This window comes from Equus caballus, chromosome 22 (assembly GCF_041296265.1).
Source record: "Equus caballus isolate H_3958 breed thoroughbred chromosome 22, TB-T2T, whole genome shotgun sequence".
Taxonomy (NCBI): domain Eukaryota; kingdom Metazoa; phylum Chordata; class Mammalia; order Perissodactyla; family Equidae; genus Equus; species Equus caballus.
In genome coordinates, this window is record NC_091705.1 from 921,223 (window position 1) to 941,226 (window position 20,004).

At 46.9% G+C, this 20,004-nt stretch overlaps 1 protein-coding gene and 1 long non-coding RNA gene across 3 annotated transcripts in view; both read left to right on the forward strand.

Annotated features, from left to right (window-relative positions):
* Positions 1–16,343: 16,343 nt before the first annotated feature.
* PYGB (glycogen phosphorylase B) overlaps positions 16,344–20,004 on the forward strand; it is a 57,522-nt gene continuing 53,861 nt past the window's right edge. The window contains exon 1 of one of the 2 annotated variants that reach the window (XM_023625957.2): positions 16,344–17,263. In XM_023625957.2, the coding sequence (XP_023481725.1) occupies positions 17,021–17,263 (243 nt within the window). In that variant the 5' untranslated portion in view covers positions 16,344–17,020. The remainder of the gene's footprint in view (positions 17,264–20,004) is intronic. The other variant, XM_023625958.2, reaches the window with a different exon arrangement.
* LOC138920042 (uncharacterized) lies at positions 17,745–19,778 on the forward strand. Its single transcript, XR_011430652.1, has 2 exons — positions 17,745–17,908; positions 19,665–19,778. It is a non-coding gene; the product is annotated as an uncharacterized lncRNA (long non-coding RNA).

Genomic DNA, 20,004 nt, shown 5'->3' on the forward strand with positions numbered 1-20,004 from the left:
TTTGTTTGCCGTGCAGGGCAGGAACATTTTAGATTGTGACTGTATTGCCAGATTTTCCTACAACTCCGCTGGTAGCTTTGGTGCCTGCTTCCCCAAGCCCTCACCAACATGGCTATGACCAAACCCTTTGCTCTGCCATTCTGGCGCGTAAACAATGATACCTGGTGGTTGTGCTGTGCGCTGACCTAATTCATCTTGTATGCACGTCTAAGAGTTATTTCCTTCTCTGTGAAACATCTGTTCGTGTCCCTTGCCATTTTTCTGTGAGATTGTGGTCATTTTCGTCTTGATTTCAGGAGATTTTTTTATATTAAGGAAATTCACCATTGTGATAGAATGCATTGCAAATTTTTCCCCACTTTATTATTATTATTTCCCCATTTATTATTTTTGACTTTATGATGTAATGACATCTGGGTTTTCTGTCATAATTAGAAAGGCTTCTCCACTGAGATAGTTTTAAAAGTTAACATAATAGTTTTGGTTTTTGTTGTTATGGTTTTAGTTTTTGCCTTACTTTAAGAACTCCCAGCACATGCATTTGCATACTCTCAGGCACAATGAATCATAGTTTCAGGATGAATTTGATTTTTAGAGCCATTTCAGAATCACTGGAAGGCGAATGTGATATTCAAACTGGGATAATACCATTTTTGGCTAAAATCAAAGATGGCTATAAAGTAATAAGGCAATTCCGAAAGGGAACTTGGAGAAGTGCAGAGTCATGGCCCAGTCAATGATGTCTTTATGGAGAGTTTCCCGAGGTGAGAACTTTAAGAAAACCACACTTGGGTGTCAGTTTCTGGTAGTCGCTTTAAAATGACTTGTTTGGACACCATGAAATGTGAGGAATGTCGAAGCAATTGGAGCTGTTCATCCTTGTGGAGGAAAAAATGTTTTCTCCTTCTGCTCCTCTACTCACCACCCACACTCTACGCTCAATACCCACTCGGACACCAGATGTCGGGGTTACCCCACACCAAGCGGTTCTCGGACAGCAGCTGGGTGTCCTGCAATTTAACTCCATTCTGACACTATCTACCTGGGGTTAGTATCGGATCCCACAGGCTAAGGGCTCAGTCCCACAAGACTGCCCCCCACCCCTGACTTCAGATGCCAGGCTCAGGTCCAGGTTGTCACCTGTACTTCTGACCAACTGGCCAGAAATCAGAGGTTCCACCACCCCCTCCTCAGATTCACTGATTTGCTGAGAGGCTCACAGAACTCAGGAGGACAGTTTACTTCCATAGCAATATTGCTAGTTTGCCACAAAGGATGCAAATGTACAGCCAGATGGAAGAGACGAGTAGGGCAAGGTATGGGGGAAGGTTTCAGAGCTTCCATGCCCCAAGCCCTGTACTTCAGGAGTTTTTGTGAAGGCTTCACTATGTAGGCTTGGTTGATTAAATCATTGGCATTGATGATTAGGTAGCTCTCCAACCCCTCTTCCTTCCCCAGAGGCTGGGTGTCGGGGAGGCTGAAAATCCCAAACCTCTAATCATGTGGTTGGTCCCCTGGCACCCAGTTCCCATCCTGCAGTCCCTTAGGGGCTCTCCAAAAATCACCTCGTTAACGTAAACTCAGATGGGGTTGAAAGGGCTTATAGGACCTAGGACAAAAGACCAAATATTATAACAAAAGATGCTCTCGTTGCTGTTATGCTCAGGAAATCCCAAGGGTCTGGGGAGCTGTGAACCCAGAACAGGACGAAGACTGAAACTGTATTTCTTAGAAATCACAGCCTCACAGGCCTGGACAGTGAGGCTTCAGGGTGGCCGGGAATCTGACAGCCGTCTTGATATTACCGGGGTGTCAGCGCCGGGCCTCGCCTCTGTTGATGCAGAGGCCAGAACTCAAACATGGGTAAATGCTCGGGAAGCTGTCGTCAGGCTCTAACTGTCCAACAGGAAAGATGTCCTGAAAGAAGACAGGCTCTTCTGCGTGCCAGCCTGCCCCGTCGGCATTCAAGGGTGCTCGCCGGGGGGCCCCTGCATAGGAGGAGAGAGTTCAGAATCAGTCACCTCCAAGGCCTCTTCACACTTGAGATCCTTGTGTTCACCTTGAAAATTATCTTGAACGTCAGGGTGAGATAAGCATGCTTAGATGTAATATCCCTCAGTTTTGAGCTGAAATAGCCACAGTGGCTCGTGTCTGTGGAGTGCTTGCTGTGTGTCTGTCAGGGGGCGACTGCTTTACTACACAGCTAATGATTTCATCATCACAGCAGCCCATGGGGCAGGTGCTGGTCATCTCCATCACGCAGCGGGGAGCTGAGCCTGAAGAAGCGAAAGGTCAGTGAGTGAGGAGATGAAGGGCCCTGCTCTGATGCAGCTCTGGAGGCTTCCAAACCCCAAACTAGTGTGCCATGTTGCCTCCAAAGTTAGAGTGTCTCCAGATGACTTTTTCCTCATCGCATCAGGCCTTGCAGGCAGTTAGTTATCAAAAGCAGTTCTCTCTGGGGTCGGCCCTGTGGCGTAGTGGCTGAGTTCACACACTCTCCTTCTGCCCAGGTTGGGATCCTGGGCACAGACCTAGCACCACTCTTCAAGCCATGCTGTGGCAGCATCCCACATAAAACAGAGGAAGATTGGCATACATGTTAGGTCAGGGCTAATCTTCCTCACACACACACACACACACACACACACAAAAGCAGGTCTTTCTGCTAAAGAATCAATCATCGTGGTAATAGTGAGCTTTGAAATATTCAGAAGAACACAGTTGAGAAATAAAAACTAGCTCCAGGCCTAACTGCCTCTTTATCATTTTGACAGCCTCTGATTCTTACCTTTCTGTGTTACTGATTGGTGGATAAAGGTTTCCATTTAAGAGCTTAAGTGCAGCCAGTAAATCTTAGTGTCTGCCCCAGGATTTACAGAGGCAGAAGCAGCCCCTATAAGGTGTCCTGTCTGGCAAAGCCTCTAAAGGTCAGAAAAGCACCAGAGTTGCATTTTTATGGTGCAGAACAGGGGGCAACAGGATGGCTCCAAATATAACTTCCAAGGCACGAGATACTCAACACATACGGCTATGTGGTTCCTCCAGACCCGCCCAGAGGGCAGCTAAGGATCAAAGGGTTTTGCACATAAAAATGCCAAAGCCTAGAGGCTTTCAAGGACTTGTTCGAAAGCAACAAAGAGAAATGAGAATAGAAACCAGGATTTTCAGCTTTCTGGTGATGAAGAGATTTCAAAGGATTTTTTAAATGATTCTCCATACATTGGAATATTATTTGGCAGTAAAAATGAATGAAGTACTGAAACACGCTGCAATGTGGATGAACCTTGAAAACATTAGTCTAAGTGAAAGAAGCTAGATACAAAAGATCACACAGCGCATGGTTCTCTTTATATAAAATGTCCAGAATAGGCAAATCCATAGAGACAGCAAGCAAATTGGTGTTTGCCCGGGACTGGGGTCAGGGGAAGGATTGGGAGTAGCTAATTGATCTGGTACCAGGGTTTTGGGTGATGAGAAGGTTCTAAACTTAGATTATAGTGATGGTTGTATAACTCTGTAAAAATACTGAAACCATTGAATCATGCACTTTAAGTGGGGAAATAGGTAACTTATGGTATGTAAATTATATCGTAATAAAGCAGGTTAAAAGACTGGAACTCCAGGAAGGCAGCAGCCTAAAGCAGTAGGCTTCCCTTCAGAAAGTTCCCTTTAGGCTTAACCATGTCTTACCATTTTGTTCCCATCTGAAGGTACATGATCCTTTCTTCTTTTTTTCAACTCGTAGACTTTTTTTTTTTCATTGAGGTATAACTGACATATAACTTTATGTTAGTTCCAGGTGTACGACATAATGATTTGATATTTGTATATGTTGCAAAATGATCACCAGAATAAGTCTGGTTACCATCCGTCCCCAAATATAGTTACAATTTTTTTTCTTGTGATGAGGACTTTTAAGATTTACTCTTTTAGCAACTCTCAAATATGCAGTACAGTACTGTCAACTATAGTCGCATGCTGTACCTTACATGCCTGGGGCTTATTGATTTTACAGCTAGTGAAGTTTGTACCTTTTGACTCCCTTCACCCATTTTTCCCACCCCCTACCTCCCACCTCTGGCAACCATCAATCTATTCTCTGTATCTATGAGCTTGGTTTTTTTGTTTTGTTTTGTTTGTTTATTTGTTTTGTTTTTTACATTCTCTATATAAGTAAGATCATATAGTACTTGTCTTTCTCTAACTTATTTCACTTAGCTTAATGCCCTCAAGGTGCATCCATGTTGCTGCAAATGGCAAGTTTCCATTCTTTTTTATGGCTGAGTCACATTCCATTGTGTATACATACATCTTCTTTATCCAATCATCCATCAATAGACACTTAGGTTGTTTCCATGTCTTGGCTGTTATAAATAATGCTGCATTGAACAATCGAATGAGAGTGCATGTATCTTTTCAAATTATTGTTTTCATTTTCTTCAAATAAATACCCACAAGTGGAATTGCTGGATCATATGGTAGTTCTGTTTTTAATCTTTTGAGGAAACTCCATACTGTTTTCCATAGTGGCTGTGGCAATTTACATTCCCGCAACAGTGCACAAGGGTTCCCTTTTCTCCACATCCTCGCCTATGCTTTGTATTTCTTGTCTTTTTAATAATAGCCATTCTAACAGGTGTGAGGTGATATCTCATTGTGGTTTTGATATGCATTTACCTGATGCTTAGTGGTATTGAGCATCTTTTCATGTACCTGTTGCCCATCTGTATGTCTTCTCTGAGAAAATGTCTATTCAGATCCTCTGCCCGTTTTTTAATTGGATTATTTGTTTGCCTTTGAGTTGTATGAGTTCTTTATATATTTTGGATATTAACCGCTTATCAGATATATGATTTGCAAATATTTTCTCCCACTCCTTAGGTTGCCTTTTCACTTTGTTGATGATTTTCTTTGCTGTGCAGAAGCTTTTGAAAGACCTATACACTGAAAACTGTAAGACATTGATGAAGGAAATTGAAGAAGACACAAATAAATGGAAAGATATTTCATGCTTATGGATTGGAAGAATTAATCTTGTTAAAATGTCCATACTACCCAATGTAATATACAGATTGAGTGCAATCCTTATCAAAATTTCAATGGCGTTTTTCACAGAACTAGAAAAAACAATCCTAAAAATGTGTGTGAAACCACAAAAGACACCAAATAGCCAAAAAAATCTTGAGAAAGAAGAACAAAGCCGGAGACATCATGCTCCCTGATTTCAAACTACATGACAAAGCTATAGTAACCAAAACAATATGATATTGACATAAAAACAGACACATGAATCAATGGACCAGGATAGAGATCCCAGAAATAAACTCACATATATATGGTCAATTAATTTACAACAAAGGAGGCAAGAACATACACTGGGGAAAAGACGGTCCTTCAATAAACGGTGCCAGGGAAACTGGACAGCCACATGCAAAAGAATGAAAGTATACCACTGTCTTACATCATACACAAAAATTAACTCAAAGTGGATTAGAGACTTGAATGCAAGACCTGAAACTATAACACTCCTAGAAGAAAACAGGCAGTACTCTCCTTGACATTGGTCTTATCAATGATTTTTTTGGAACTGACTCCCAAAAGCAAAGGCAACAAAAGCAAAATTAAATAAATGGGACTACGTCTAACTCAAAAGCTCTGCACAGAAAATAAGATCATCAACAAAATGAAAAGGCCACGCTTAGACTTTTTTCAATCTCGTCATGGTGTCCGCTTGGACCTGTGGGCTGAGAGAAGATCCCCTCCCCGGAGGAGGGGTCAGGTCTGGTCCTTCCTGGTGAACTCCTGGATCCTGCAGGAACTGGACTCATGGGGAGGGGCCCTCAGCTGCCTATTGTATAATGAAAGTTTGCCTAAAAGCAAAGAGGAGAATTGAAAACCCTGAGAATAGGGACACTGACGTTCCCTCCCCACCCCCAGGTTTCCTTGTGGAGCCATGAACTTTCTTGTTTTCTCAATGAGGAGTGCCAAGCCAGGACTCCACCCACACCCAACAGCGAGGTTAAGCTGTTAGGAAAGCAAATAGCCTTTCCACGAGAAGCCTTCCTTCACTTCCCTCTTGGATGGACGTTTCATGGGTGGCTCAAAGCTTCAGCTGGAATTCCTCTGCACATGAATCTCGGAGGGAACTTGGTGCTGCTTCCTAGAGGCCTAGATTTGCAAAGGTTGCCTGTTTGATAGAGGCTGTATTTGGCACTTAAGATCTTTCTAGCTTTTACTTCTGACCTAGTGAATTTTTTTTTTTTTTTTTTTTGGCCAGGAAAGATTTGCTCAGAGCTAACATCTCTTGCGAATCTTCCTCTTTTTTTTTTGTTTCCTCCCCAAAGCCTCAGTGCATAGTTGTATATTTTAGTTGTGATTCCTTCAGTTCTTCTATGTGAGCCACTGCCACAGCATGGCTACTGACAGATGAGTGGTGTAGCTCCACGTCCAGGAGCCAAACCCGGGCCGCCAAAGCAGAGCACCCTGAACTTTAACCACTAGGCCATCAGGGCTGGCTAGTAAACTATTTTTAAGAATGTTTTTATTGCGGTATTCTCATATAGTAAAATGTGCAGATCTTAGGTATACAGTTCAAACAATTTTGACAAATACACACACCCATGTAGCCCATACTCCTATTCTGTCACCCCAGAAAGTCCTAGACACTGTTCTGATTTCCATGCCAAACCTGACCTGTGCCAATTCTGGAACTTTATATAAACGGAATCACATGGTGTATGCTCTTTTGTGTCTGGCTTTCAGCTCAGCATAATGTTTGTGAGACTGACCCATGTCAACATGTGTATTGTTAGTTCATTCCTTTTTTGAGGAAGATTAGCCCTGAGCTAACATCTGCTGCCAATCCTCCTCTTTTTGCTGAGGAAGACTGGCCCTGAGCTAACATCCGTGCCCATCTCCCTCCACTTTATATGTGGGACGCCTACCACAGCATGGCTTGCCAGGCTTTGCCATGTCTGCACCCGGGATCTCATCTGGTGAACCCCAGGCCTCCGAAGCAGAACGTGCGAACTTAACTGCTGCACCAGCGGGCCAGCCCTGTTTCATTCCTTTTTATTGTTGAGTAGTATTCCATTATTTCAATATAATACCCTTTGTTTCTTCATTTTCTGCTGATAGTCACCTGGGCTGTTTCCGGTTGGGGCTTTAATGATGAGGGTCCTGTGAAGATTCCTGCGCGTGTCGTTTTGTGGACTTGTGTTTCATTTCTCTTGAAATGAATGAGTACCTAAGAGTGGAGAGGCTGGGTCATATGGTGAGTGTATGTTGAACTATTTTATAAGAACCTACCAAACTGTTTCCCAGGGTGCCTCTACCATCCTCCTCTCTCATTAGTGGGGCTCCACACCCTCATTTTAATGTGAACCATTTCTGCAGGTGAGTTCTGGTACCCCGTTGTGGTTTAATGTGCATTTCCCTGATGTGATCTAGTGAATTTTAAAGAGGCTTCAAGAATCCTGCCCAGGCCAGTCACATCCCCAACCCCCAATCCATCCTTGCCTGGCAGGCTGCACATAGAACCACTGGGATGGACTCTTTTCAGTGTCCACTCGGGGGGCCTCTGTGTGGGGGGCAGTGCTGGGGACACAGGAGTCGCTCCCCACAGAGTGCACATTCCAGGTCAGGGCAGCAAACTCTTTCTGTAAAGGGCAGGTAGTAAATACTTTAGGCTTTACACCCCACACAGTCTCTCATAGGTGCTCAGCTCTGCTGTGGAAGGGTGACAGCAGCCCGAGACAAAATGAAAACGAATGAGTGTGGCTGTGTTCCAATCACACTGGGTTTATGGACACTGAAATTTGAAGTTAATATAATTTTCACATACCATGAATTCTTCTTTGGATTTCTTTCCAATCATTTAAACATGGTCGGGTGCCCACCTTCAACTGCCACCTCCTCGAGTCCCTGTTTGCCCAGCCCCAGGCCCCACCTGAGCACCTGCCAGGGAGGGGCTGAGACTGGCCTAGGAAGCTAGCCTGATGGGGTCATAGTTTGTAGGAGCAGTGCTGGGTTCAGCCCTCCGCTGAGGGAGTGTCCAATCTGAGCCCATGTAGGGTGGTCCTCGGGAGTGTCTGAGAGTCAGGGAAGCCCATGAGGGAACCACTGCAGGACTACTGGCAAGAGGACCTGACAGAGCAGCTGAGGATCAATGAAGGGGAGACTAGACCCACAGGGAACAAAATGGCTAGAGGCCCCTGACTTCCTCCTAAGACAATCAGCTGCTGAGACAGAGTCCTTGGGAGCTTGGGGGAGAAGATGGGCCCACCAGGCCTGTGTGTTGTTGGTACCTGATCTGGAAGCAGGCAGGAAGCCACTGGCCTAGAGAATGATCTAGAGCCCTATTGGATGCAGGGGGAGGTCAAGGAAACAGGATAAATTGGGGAGGAAGATGGTGGAAGGCCATGGGCTGCACGGTGTAAACACACCCACAGATGCTCCCCATGGGGGTGGCTCCTAAGTGTGCATGTGATGAACTTTTATGGTTGTACACACCACACTGCAATAAAGAGCTTTCCTAAACCCCACAGGCTCGCTTACACCCACCCCCACCAGCTGTATCTACCCCTAATGTTCAAACACCATCCTTAGGTCTGGCAGCCTAGAGGTTTGCCTGTCCTCGAACTTCATGTGAATGGAACCCTTCAGGAGGTGCTCATTAGTGCCGGCTTCTCTTACCCAGCATTATTCATCTGTGTCATTGGGTGTGGTTGATCATTCCCACGGCTGCAGATTATTCAGCTGTGGGAACATGCCACAATTTATTTATCCACTCCTGTGTTGATGGCCATTTGCATGGTTTCCAGTGGGACTGTTTTGAATAGGGCTGTTATAACATTTTTGTACATGCCTTTTGGTTGGCATGAACATTCTTTTCTGTTGAATATTTTCTTTGGAGTAGAATTGCTGGGTCAGAGGCAGGTGTCTGCTTGGCTTTAGTGAATACTGCCAATTTTTCAAAGTGGTTGCATAGACCTGTAAGGACTCTCGTTGATGTAGAAACTACAGAGGCCAAGATGAGATCAGGGCCAGTGGGAGCAGGACTGAAGCCAGTAACACAAAGATGGCCCTGAGGAACGCCATCAGTGATGACAGTGGGTGCAGAACTGAGGATTGCTGGGGAGAATGAGTGAGGGGATCCTGAGCTCAGGGCCTGCAAGTTGGAACCAGGTGACCCCGTCTTTGGGAAGGGGAAGGGGTGCTGAGACAGAATCTGATGGCGTAGTGAGGGAGAGAGATGCCACCAGGAGTAGACCATAAGTCCAGGACCTCACCCTCAGCTCTGCATGTTGGGAAACTCAACTTCATTCATTCATCCAGGCGTAAGCAGATGGCAGGAAATTGTCATGTAGCAAGTCTCAGGAGATACCAGTTAATAAATAGAAAGAAAGTATTTGATGTGTTTATGGTGTGGCATACGTGGTCCCCAAAAAGGCATTGGTTGTCCCTAACAGCTCCACAGGTAAGCTCGCTCGGAGTCACAGCACAGTCTGGAAACTCCAAGTCAGAAGAGAGAGCTGGGTGTACTGGAGGGACACCGCTGTCCAGCCCAGCTGCCTTAAGGAGCTGCCCTGCTCCCCTCCCTGCTCAGGACTCCGCAGCAGGGAGTATGGGAAATTATGGATTCTTCAACACCTCCTTTCCAGTTATCTGCATCATTTTTACTTCTCTCCAGAGCTTATGCCTTAAGGCGTTGCCTCTTAAGGTGCTCCAGGACCAGGGGGATCGTTTGAAATGCAAAATGCGCCCCATCTCAGACCTGCTGAATCAGAATCTGCTTTCTAACCAGACCCCCAGGTGGGTCTTACAGAAAACACCATCTAAGAGACCTGCTATAACTGTAACCCAGGTGAAACTGGGCCTCGTGAAGGCTTGACCCTAGGTGAAGATGCTTCCAAGAAGGTAGAAATCTGACTCAAGGAGCCTTAAAGGATATTGGAGCTCCTTGCCCTGGCTTTCTTATAGGATTTTTACACAGCTCATCACACAGAAAGCATCCTAAAATTCCTCTTTCGCGGTCTCTCCGCCTCCTTACAGCCTGTCTCTCTTCCCCACCTGCTGTCTTTGTGGTTTCTGTGGGTGTGGAGCACAGTGCGGGGCCGAGAACCACACACAGCAAGTGTTGGAAGAGTGCTGAAGATTTTCAGGAGCTCACAGGCCAGAGGAGCAGGTGCACTGGACCAAGCACCTCCTCTTGCAGCCTGAGGGGTGTGTCGGCCTCACTCAGCCCCATCTCACCGGGCTGCTGACCCTGCCAGTGCACGCAGCAAGGGCAAGTCCCCACTGCTCCTGAGGCCTCTGAGGGCATGTGTGGGCATACTTGGGTGGCACAGCCAATCAATGCAGAGATACTTGTTTTCCAGGGTGACTTCCACAGTGGGCATTATCGTTTGTTTACATTAATTCAGGCTGTGCAAAGATAGACTTTCTCACTGTGAGCTTAATACATCCCGTGGAGACAGGCAGTGCTACAACCAGGCCCGCCTGCGGACGGGGACCTCCTGCTCTGCATGATGCCAGGAGGTTTCTGAGTGAGAGCAGCGATACCGAAGACCCCTGATCCTCTCGATGATGATTTCCTCATGGCCCTGGCCTGGAATGACAGGAGATGGTTAGGTGCAGGCAGGCACATCAGAGTTATTCTGCTCACGCCTGGCCCCGAGCCCTCTAGGCTGCCGGTTCACCCTGCCCCTTGGATGAAACCATGGTGACCTAGGTCACTCTGGAGCAGCAGAAAGTCCAGTCTAACATTCATCTCCAGGGTAATCACCAAAACTCCAAGGGCTTGTCCAGTTCAAGCCCCCCAAAGTAGGGGAATGTTTCTGGCTTGGAGGATGGCAGGGTGATGGCCCTGGGTGTCCTGGTCCAAGCTGCTTCTTTCTTTAGCATGTCCGTCGCCCCTGACCATCACCGACTCTTATTTGTGCCGCCCTCCCTTCCGGACGGGGAGGGAAGCACTGAGTGAGTCCATGAGGTGGACTTCTCAAGCTGACTCGTGCTACTCGGCTTTAGAACCAGTCTCAATAATTTAAGAACTGGGGACCTTGGGCCTTGGTTATAGACGTCGGCCTCGTGGCCCAGCTGAGCATGATAAGACAGTGTCCTGCTCTGCACACTGGGCAACTCCATGGTGCATTTACAGTGGTCCCCCCTTATCTGTGGTTTCGCTTTCTGCTGTTTCAGTTACCCGTGGTCAACTGCGGTCTGAAAATATTACATGGAAAATTTCAGAAATAAACAATTCCTAAGTTTTAAGTTGCACACCATTTTGAGTATTGTGATGAAATCTCATGCCATCCTGCTCTGTCCCACCCGGGACTCGAATCCTCCCTTTGTCCTGCATGTCCACGCTGTAGATGCCACCCGCTCCTTAGTCACTTGTTAGCCGTCTGGGTTATCAGATCGACTATTGTAGTATCATAGTACTTGTGTTCAAGTAACCCTTATTTTGCTTAATAATGGCCCCAAAGTGCAGGAGTGGTGATGCTGGCAAAGTGATGCTGGATATGCCAGAAAGAATCCGTAAAGTGCTTCCTTTAAGTGAAAAGGTGAGAGTGCTGCACTTGATAAGAAAAAAAATTGTATGCTGAGGTTGCTAAGATGTACAGTAAGTTTTATTACAGTATATTGTTATAATTGTTCTATTTTATTATTAATTATTGTTAATCTCTTACTGTGTCTAATTTATAAATTAAACTTTGTAGGTATGTATTATAGGAAAAAACATAGTATATGTAGGGTTCGGTACTATCTATGGTTTCAGGCATCTACTGGGGGTCTTGGAACGTGTCTCCTCTGGATAAGGGGGGACTACTGTATTCGCATTCCTACTAGGACCAGGACCTGGGTGCTGGGTTAGAAAGGCTGCCTGGGGCAGAGATTCCCACATTTGCCCAATAAAAAGAATGCCCTTGGAACTCTGGATTTGGGGCCTTGCTTGTAACAAGCCCCACAGGGAGTTCTCATCAGCAAGTTTGGGAAACTGCCTTAGTTATTATCCACACCTCTGTAGGCTGGGTCCTAGGAGTCTTCACTCTATTACTATGGTGTATAATAGTAAACTATATTATATTACTATATTATAAGTGACATTGTGTCCTTCTCATTACCTTGAACCAGGAGGCACAAGTCTCAGTTTGTCCCCTTATTGGTGATGCTAGCTTGAATCACTTCATGAGGCTTCAGTCTGTCATCTCTCTCCATTGTAAAATGTCTTTTCCTCCTTAAAATCAATAAGGTAATCTGTGGGGAGATACTTTGAGACTGACTGAATATCCTGTTCCCCTGCAGCCACTGTCCACTCCTACATTTACTTGGCATATCATCTGTAGAAAAAAGCTTTCTTCCTTCCTCTCCACCCCCATTTTATTTCCTTTTAGTATCACTCTGATCTCCAGGATTTTTTTTTAACATCAATGTGTTAAAATACATTAATGTCACTAAGAATATCTGTTTACCTAACCCACTAAAAGGAGAGCCCAAATTCCAGTCATTCTAGCTTCATTCTACTGAGCTTTACAATTACTGACCTCTCAAAAATAATGCATTTGTTATTTGCCTCCCGTCTCCTGAAAGGCCATGTCTGTGTTCATTTGCAAACACTTACTTGGCCAGCACTGATCACCCAGTGGCGTTGCCAGGATCCCAGTCAGTCCTTACCCTTGGCACATGCAGTCTCATGGCTGGCGCTGCTTCTGAGGCACTCACTTAACCAATACTTATTGAACCCTGATGACCAACGAGACATGCTTCAGATCCTCGAGAAGCTTAAGCCTAAGCTTAAACAGACCAAAAATGTCTGTTTTCCACCCATTATTTCTTCTAAATCCCACAGCATTTCATTCCACACACATCTTTTTTTTAGGAAGATTAGCCCTGAGCTAATGTCCACTGCCAATCCTCCTCTTTTTGCCAAGGAAGATTGGCCCTGAGCTAACATCCATGCCCATCTTCCTCCACTTTATATGTGGGATGCCTGCCACAGCATGGCTTGACAAGTGGTACATAGGTCCACACCCAGGATCCGAACTGGTGAACCCCAGGCCACCAAAGCAGAGTGTGTGAACTTAACTGCTGCACCACCGGGCTGGACCAAGACATCTTTCATCTCTGTTTCTGAAGCAGGGAATTAGCTACAGACAGTCTTAAATACCTGTTTAAAAGAACTTTAAATGTAATTTATTATCTCCAACATATAGAATAGCTCACCACAAAAGTAACTGAGCCTCGACCAATATCCATCACTTCTTAGTAAATGACTTTTTACCATAGTCTCCCCAAAAGAGAAGAAAGAGACTATAGAGAACCTGTCAGTCTGTAACAAGGCAGCTCGACTTGCCCACGCCCTTCTCTGGACCGGTGAGCAGGTGCACCTGGCTCACTCGTGGCTGAGCCCAGGCCGTTAGAACAGTTCTTCGTGGAGGAACCAATCTGAGCCGACTTTCTTTCCATTTCTGTCTGTTCTGAAGCCCCACGGCTTTGTTGGAAGATCAGATCCAGGTTCCCTTCCTGGCTGGCCTGGCCCCATGACTTGGCTCCCCACCTCAGGTCTGAATCCACCTGTTCGTCGTGGAGGGGGAAGAAAAGACTTCTCTCCATCTTAAGTTCTCCATCTGGGGCCTGTAAATTTGACTGGCCAAAGACAGATTAACAAGAGAAAAACAAACAAGTTTATTAGCACGTGCATCATGCACACCCCTGGGAGAACCCAGAGATGAGTAACTCAAAGGAGTGTTTGGAACTTGGGTTTATATATCATCTTGGGCTGAAACGAAGGACAAAGGGTTTGTGGCTTCTCGGCGGGGAGGCAAGTGATGGGAACGTGACCAGGAGAAATATGGTGAACAAAGGTTGTTTACTAATGCTTTATAGGCAGACTTGTCAGAAGAAGGAAAGATGTTTACTATGGGAAATTTCCTTCGCAAAAGGAAAACTTGTGCCTTGTTTTTAGAGCTTTTCCTGCTTCTAGTGTTCCTCAGAGGCCTTTAGCTCAAGATAACACATATGCCACAGAAGCATTTGGGGTAGCGTATTCTGGTATCTTCAGTTGCTCGCTTTGCTCCACCTACAGTAGACTTTCTGTTCTGTGAACTGTCCAGGTGGGTGCCCACCTCAGGGCCTTTGCACCTGTTATTTCCCCAGATTCACTCACTCATTAATTTTTTTGGTCTCAACTCAAATAGTACCTCCTGTGACTAGCCACTGAACCTGCTTTTCTTTACACCACGTATAACTATCTAAAAGTTGTTTATCTGAAAATGGCTGTGATGAGCATGGGCTCATTGATCCGTTCCAGTGATATTAGTGGCCGGGGGAAGTGAGGGACACAAGGGTGAAGAGGCTCCTCCGTGCTTCAACCACATGTGGTATGAAGGAAGATTCGAGACTGTACTGAGGCCACGGTGGAGGGGAAGGGCCATGGGGGTGCCCAGGAGGAGGAAATCACATCTGGGTGGGAGGATCACAGAAAATTTCATAACGGATGTGTAGCCATGAAGGATGAATAAAAAGACTTAAAATTTATTTAACAGGAGTAACAAACGAAAAACTAAAAGTCAATTCCAGTAAGAGAGAACACATAGTCCTTAAGTCAGCAACCATTAATATGGTCTGCAGCCTCCAGTTTTTCTTATACGTATTTTAATTATAAAAGAAATACTGTAGAAAAAAATGAAATGCAAAAAGTATAAGGAAAATAATAATTCCCCTATAATTCTGCCATTCAGTAATAACCAGTGTTTATGTTTTGATATGAACCTGTGTTTCCAACACAGTGGCCACATGTGGTTATTTAATTTAAATTTAAATGAAATAAAATTAAAAACATCACTGTAATTTCTGCATCACATCCTTCTTATTTCTGTCTTTTCATTTATCATGATTGTATCATCCTTTATAGGTTCCTAGTTAGTTATGAAAATTGTCTTTCCCTTTAGGAGCACAATAGTTTATGACATTATTTTTGAGTTTAGAGAAACTGTGCGGGCTCATGCAGTGGGACGGGACTTGGCCCTGGGGGTGAATCTTGGCGGTTTCCCTTATTAGCTGTTTGAGCTTAGGGAAGTGTCTTAACTTCTCTGAGGTTCTGCTTCTGCAGAGTCAAGTGGGGGTCACAGGAGGCTCTTTGTGGGGTTATGAGTTAGTGCACAAATGGAGCACAGTAAGGATCAATGACCATTAGCTCTCCCATTCCTTGCCCCGCCTGCTCCACAGTTGGGCCGTTGAACCCTTACCAGGTTTTAAAGTATAACCTACAGCACAACAGAAAACATCCTTGTACAACTTGTTTTTGAATTTTTCCTTGAAATGTATACCCCAGAGTGGTACAACTGGTCATAGGCCACAATAGTTTATATGCCTCTTCTCATGAATTTCCAGATAACTCTCAGAGACATTGCATCAGTCTGCAGAGCCTCTGGCCAAGCTGGGCAGCATTATTGCGACCCTCACAGCCCTGCCATTAGTGACTGAAGTTCCACTCTGCTGGCTTAAATCCTGAGGGAGTAGCTAGTGCAGGAGTGAATTCAAGAGCTGGAGCAGGTGGGTACCTGAACAGGTGGGGTGTAGGGAGCATTCCAGATTTATTGTCCCTTGAGAAGTCTGCAGTTGGAAGAGGGTCCAGGTAAGAAGATAAGTTTGGAAGTATCCTACCAGGAAACTCCTGCACCTAGACTGTCATGACATCTGTGGGCAATTTTGACCTCCGTGTAAACTGGGAACTTTTGCAGCCGATCAGACTTAGACCACCAGGAGCAAATCTGCAGTCCCACGAAATTAGCTTTACTGACCCACTGCAGTGAGGCAGCGGCACGCGGTGGGACCGCGGGGCTTCCTGAGAACAGAGGAAGAGGCAGAGTTCCTGTGGGGTTTGGGGAAACTGACATGAAGCAGTGTTCCCACAGGCTCAGAGCAAAGCAGGACTGTGTGCCAGTGGCCCCGGGCCCTGTGTGCTTGGGCACCGGCATTAAGCAGATGTGGGAAGCTGTGTCCAGAGACCCTTCATCTGCAGCTGCACCAGGGGTGGGATGGAGGAGGCTGTGTCTCTGTCAGTGACCCGGATCCTTGCCCCTGTAATTTAGAGGGGAAAGTGTCTGAGGGCCCCTGACTTAGGGAACAAGGTTTCTCAGTGAGTAGGGAAGTGGTGCACCCTCAGGGAGGGGTTGTAGCGACACTTGAGGGCCACAGTGTGCCCTGGGCAAAGCTGTCCCCTGTTCACTAGCAGCGTCTGTCACCCCAGTCTGAGGATCACAGGCAGGTTGGCACTTTCTCAGTATAAACTAAGTTTTACTTTAACTGGTATTTTGAGAGCCACCCCAGCCCACAACGCAGGAGACCAGGCGCACCAGGCGTCGGTGGCTGGCTGCCTTTCAACGTGTACTCTGTGTTCCTTGACGTTGACCAGACCTCGGCCACATCCGGCACCAGGGCACTCGAGTTGAGGGCGGTTGGTGACCTTGGGCAGGCGATAGACGCCACCCGGAAATCCCAAAAGCCCAGAGGGCAGGGTCCTGTCCCCTGACTGCCCTGGGGCAGGGGCATCAAGGAGCTCGCGCTTCCGTTCCCGAGTCATCCAGCTCCTCCAGTCGCCCTCCACTTCTGCCGGTCTCGGCCAACTTGGGATCAGATCTCAGCTCTTGGGCGGTCACTTCAGCTTTCTCATCTATAAAACTGGACGCCGCCACTGCCTAGGTCCAAGGACTAAAGCCCCTCCCCGCGGCCCCGCCCCTCCCCTCCCGCGGCCCCGCCCCTCCTCTTCCCCCGGCCCGGCCCCTCCCCTCCCGCGGCCCCGCCCCTCCTCTCCCGCGGCCCCGCCCCTCCTCTCCTGCGGCCCCTCCTCTCCCGCGGCCCCGCCCCTCCCGGCGGCCCCGCCCCGGCGCAGCGCGCAGGCGCGGTCCGTGTCAGCCGGCGTCGCTGCAGTCCCCGGCGCCACAGCCGCCGCAGCATCCCAGGTGTCCGCGTGTCCTCGCTGCCCTCGGTCTCCTTTTGCTCCTCTTCGCCTGGCGAGATGGCGAAGCCGCTGACGGACAGCGAGAAGCGGAAGCAGATCAGTGTGCGCGGGATCGCGGGGCTGGGCGACGTGGCCGAGGTGCGGAAGAGCTTCAACCGGCACCTGCACTTCACGCTGGTCAAGGACCGCAACGTGGCCACGCCCCGCGACTACTTCTTCGCGCTGGCGCACACCGTGCGCGACCACCTGGTGGGCCGCTGGATCCGCACGCAGCAGCACTACTACGAGCGCGACCCCAAGGTGAGGCGGGACCCGGCCTGGGCCGCGGGCCGGGGCGACGGCCGCCGGGCATCCCTCGCCGGAGGGACGCGCGCCGGCTCAGAGCGTCCGTGTTGAGCGCGGTGCCCCGGCCGCCCCCGCGGCGCCTCGGGTGAGGCCCCTGCCTCCCCCACCGCGCTTCCGCGGGGTCACCCGCCCTGCAGGGGCCCGGCCCGGTCATTCGCGCCCGGCCATCCAGGGCGCAGAGCGGATTCGGGCTGTCGTCTACCCCCGCGGCAGTCGGGTGTGCGGAGCCGAACGCGAAGGACCCTTGCGCGAGGAGCCCGGCCTTTCTGGGCTCCGCCGCTCCTCGGAATTTCCGAGCCCTGGAGCCCTGGCGGAATTTTCCGGGCTCTTGCCAGTCGTGAGCTTCCGTGATGGCTGCGCTGTCGGTGCCCGCCCCCCGCCCCGCTGTGTTTGTCTGCAGCCGCGAGTGGGAGAAAAGGGGACTGGAACCGAGCCTGGGCAGTTGATGTGTTGGAAGCGGGCGAGCTCAGTCATCTGCAGGAATTGGGAGGCCTTTTTTGGCTAGGCAGTGATCAGAAGAAAATTGTTGAGGATGGGCTGTAAAGCAGGAGGGAGCAGAAGCTCCCAGAAGGCGCCGTCCAAGAAGGCTCTGTGTGTGAGGTACCCACACCTTCCTTGAAGAACTTTACTTACAGTAAAGCTCATGGATATTGAGTACTTATTACTTCGTTTTACATCTTGCAGAAATTTATGTTTACACCAGAAAAATACAGAATGCACAGAAGAATAATCAGTGACGTGTATCCGTTACTGTTAACCGTATTAGAATATAGATGAATGTCCTTTCAGAGCTTTCTCTATTCCTAAATATACGTGCACATTTTTAAAAAGGTATTTTGCATACACAGTTTTGTGGCTTTTCTGTTTCATTCATCGACATCTGTAGCTTTTTCAACAGCTTTCCGAGTCAGTAAATATGTTTCTCCAGTATCATTAGCAGTTTTCACTTGACGGGTGTATGATAGTCTTGGCCAGCCCCCTGCTGCCAGTTTCTTTTTTGTTCTTGACCATGGAGAATTTTGTCCTTTCTATTGTACTAAGGTAAAGAGTGAAAATTGGTGAGGAAAGGGCACACTTGCAGTCCTGAAGTCAGTTTCAACGATCTGATTTGCAGTCTACACCTGGGCACTCGATAGTTGCTTTGTTGATAGTATTTTAGAGTATTTTTGTGGGGCGTTAAGAAATGTTTAATGATTACTAAGAGTGATGTTGATTGCTTTTCCAAACTTTTTCTGGGGCATTCTTTTAGAGAGATGGTAAAAAGGACAGATTTGTTAGAATATTAACTTGGCCTTTTCATATTTAGTATGCAAGACAGTGTAGAGAGAAATGGCACCAAATGGCTAAAAAAGGTTATTACAACAAGGAATTGGGATGACTTTGCCAGGGAAACTGGCCAAGAGGCAGTGGCTCCTCTAGAATTCCTTACTGATGGTAGAGCTCTGATTCACATCTTTTTTTTTTTTTTTTTTTTGGCGAGGAAGATTGGCCCTGAGCTAACATCTTGTACCAATCTTCCTCGTTTTGCTTGAGGAAGATTGTCCCTAAACTAACATCTGTGCCAGTCTTTCTCTAGTTTGTATGTGGGATGCCACCACATTATGGCTTGATGTATAGTATATTGGTCTGTGCCCAGGATCCAAACCTGCGAATCCTGGGCTGTCAAAGTGGAGCACGTACACTTAACCACTGTGCCACCAGGACCACCCCCACAACATCATTTTTATTGCCTGGGTGTAGACGACAAGAGTGCGGCTTTGACTGCACATTCAAGGGCATTTCCCTGGAGCTGGACCAGGACACACCCCAACACCTTAGAGTTCCTGTTAGAGTGTTTATGTATGTTTAGATCCTAAAAAGGCCAGTGATGGGCTCAGGGATTGTGGAAATGTCCTTTCATAAACAGAATTAATCCCTCTAACAAAACAAGTTTGCTGATCCTCAGTGAGAGGTCTGAATTTTGATTGTTTACTGTGGTGGGTACAGGCAGAAACCTTTCTCTTTTAAAGAAACCACATGGCCTATAAATGGAAGGTTGTTTGCCTGTTCTGGATAGAAGGCCATTTAAAAATGGAAAATTGGAATATAAGTGCTTCAGTCTGGCTAATTCATGTTGAAAATGAGCTTGTCATCTTCTTTTTCTGCAAAAGCTGTATATTGTAATTGACCAGAAATAAGCCCATGAGGGTCAGAACCTGTGAGGGGAGGCGGGCTCCCAATAAAAATCCTGCAGAGCCGCACCCCAAGCCCTGGGAATGGCCTCGGGGACTCGTATGCTGAACTTCAGGCTGGGGTAGCCTGATGGTCTATGTTTAATAAACTAGAAGGCTTTTATTTATTATTTTTGTCTTTTCAGCAATTATCCAAGTCCTGATGATTATTGGAGGAAAAATTAGAAAACAGATAAGCCAAAAGAAAAAATTAAGTGGAATCTCACCACCTAGTAATAACACTATAAATGCTATAAAAATTTTGTCTTCTCCCATCTTTTTTTCTATACTGGTAGGAACATTTGTTTTTATTACACAGAATAGCATCATACTGTACCTGTTGTTTTATAATTCTTTTAACTCTGTTTTTGGTAGTAGCTGAAACAATTGAAACTCGAGTGCTCAAAGGAAGATTTTTAAGGTAACCTGTCTGGCAGTTCAGCAAGTCAAAAAATCTGGCTAAAATTGAGAGGTTTGGGGGCTGGC